Below are 1,745 nucleotides of genomic sequence, written 5' to 3' on the forward strand. Positions count from 1 at the left end.
AGGGAGGGAAGAAGGAAGGAAAGGAGGGAGGAAGGAGGAAGGAAGGGAAGAGGAAGGGAGGAGGAAGGAAGGAACGGAGGGAGTTAGGGAGGGAGGGAGGAGGGAGAGAGGGAAGGGAAGAGGAAGAGTAGCAGAAGGAAGGGAAGAGAGAAAGAAGAGAAGAACAAGGAAGAGGAAGAAAAGGGAAAAGAAAAAATGCAAGGGAAGGAAGGAAAGCAGGGCAAGAGGATGAGAAAAGAGAGAAATGGGAGAGAAAGGAGGGAAAGAAAGGACAGAGGGAGGAAGAAGAAGAAAGAAGGAAGGAAAGAAAAGCGTAATGGGAAGATAGGAAAGGGGAGAGGAAGCGTAAGGAAGGAGAGAAAAGAAAGGAGAGAGAAAAGGGGAAGGGGAAAGACCGAAGGAGGAGGGGGAGAAGGAAAGAGGGAAGAGGAAGAAAAGGAAGAAGAAAAACAGGGAGGGGAGGAAGGATGGGGAAGAGGATCCAAAGGGGAAGAGAAAGGGGAGGGAGGAAAGAGGAAGAAGAGAAGGAAGAGCAGGAAAAAAGGAAGAGAAGGAAGGAGAGGGAGAGAAAGGTTGGAAGGAGTGTAGGAGAGAAAGGGAAGGAAGGAAGGAAGGAAGGAAGGAAAGAAAGAAAGAAAGAAAGAAAGAAAGAAAGAAAAAGAAAGAAAGAAAGGGGCAAGAGGGAAAGGAAGGAGAAAAAAAGGGGCAGGGAGATTTAAAAAAAAAAAGCAAAGCAGATCAGTACATCCAGGAGAAGAGTTCGAATTCCCTTCCCTCCCCTTCAAATCCTGACTAAAATGGAGCCCACAACACAGGCGGTCCTTGACTTACGACCCAGGAGCCCAGAATTTCTGTTGCCAAGGGCAACATTTGTGAAGTAAGTTTTGCCCCGTTTCACCACCTTTCTTGCTACTCTCGTTCAGCGAATCACTCCAGCCGTTAAGTTAGTCACAGGGTCGTTAAGTGAATCTGGCTTCCCCCCCTCGCCCCATTGACTTGGCTGGTCAGAAAAGGGGGATCACGTGACCCCCTGGGACACTGCCGCCGTCATAAGTATGAGTCAGTCAGTGGCAGAGTGTCTGGATTTTGATCACGTGACCACGAGGGAGGCCGCAACGCTCGTGAAGTGTGAAACACGGTCATAAGTCGCGTTTTTTTCAATGCTGTTGTGACTTCAAACGGTCACTAAATGAACCGTTGTAAGTCGAGGACCGGCTGTCTAACAACCCTAACCCTCATTTCTCCTCAGAACTTCGCTCCTACCTCCAGAGCTTGCTGGATTTCCTGCGCCGGGCGGAAGAATTTTTCCGCACCCGGATTGATTTCTCTTTCTTCACACATTCTGTCCCCCGATTTGTGGAAGAAATTTACGGGTACCTCTTCTCCCCTCGAGGGCATCTGGACCGCCCAGGTATTTGCTGAATTTCAGGGAGTAGGGTGGGGGGGGGAAGGTTGTCGTACCTGTGGCTGACCAGGTTTAAGCCTAACCAAGCTTAATGTGTTGTGTGAATGCAGCAGTGTAGCTGACCAGGTTTAAACCTAACCAAGCTTAATGTGTTGTGTGAACGCAACGGTGTGGCTGACCAAGTTCAACCCTAAGCAAGCTTAATGTGTTGTGTGAATGCAGCGGTGTGGCTGACCAGGTTAAAGCCTAACCAAGCTTAATGTGTGGTGTGAACGCAGCGGTGTAGCTGACCAGGTTAAAGCCTAACCAAGCTTAATGTGTTGTGTGAATGCAGCGGTGT

At 49.2% G+C, this 1,745-nt stretch overlaps 1 protein-coding gene across 1 annotated transcript in view; it reads left to right on the forward strand.

Moving 5' to 3' along the window:
• PRSS56 (serine protease 56) overlaps nucleotides 1–1,411 on the forward strand; it is a gene marked incomplete at its 3' end in the record, with an annotated part of 20,372 nt that extends 18,961 nt beyond the window's left edge. The window contains exon 10 of the mRNA XM_029286683.1: nucleotides 1,250–1,411. Coding sequence (XP_029142516.1) covers nucleotides 1,250–1,411 — 162 coding nt within the window. The remainder of the gene's footprint in view (nucleotides 1–1,249) is intronic.
• Nucleotides 1,412–1,745: the final 334 nt, after the last annotated feature.

Source organism: Protobothrops mucrosquamatus, unplaced genomic scaffold (genome assembly GCF_001527695.2).
Source record: "Protobothrops mucrosquamatus isolate PMUCROS unplaced genomic scaffold, P.Mucros_1.0 scaffold4542, whole genome shotgun sequence".
In the NCBI taxonomy this organism is placed as follows: Eukaryota; Metazoa; Chordata; class Lepidosauria; order Squamata; family Viperidae; genus Protobothrops; species Protobothrops mucrosquamatus.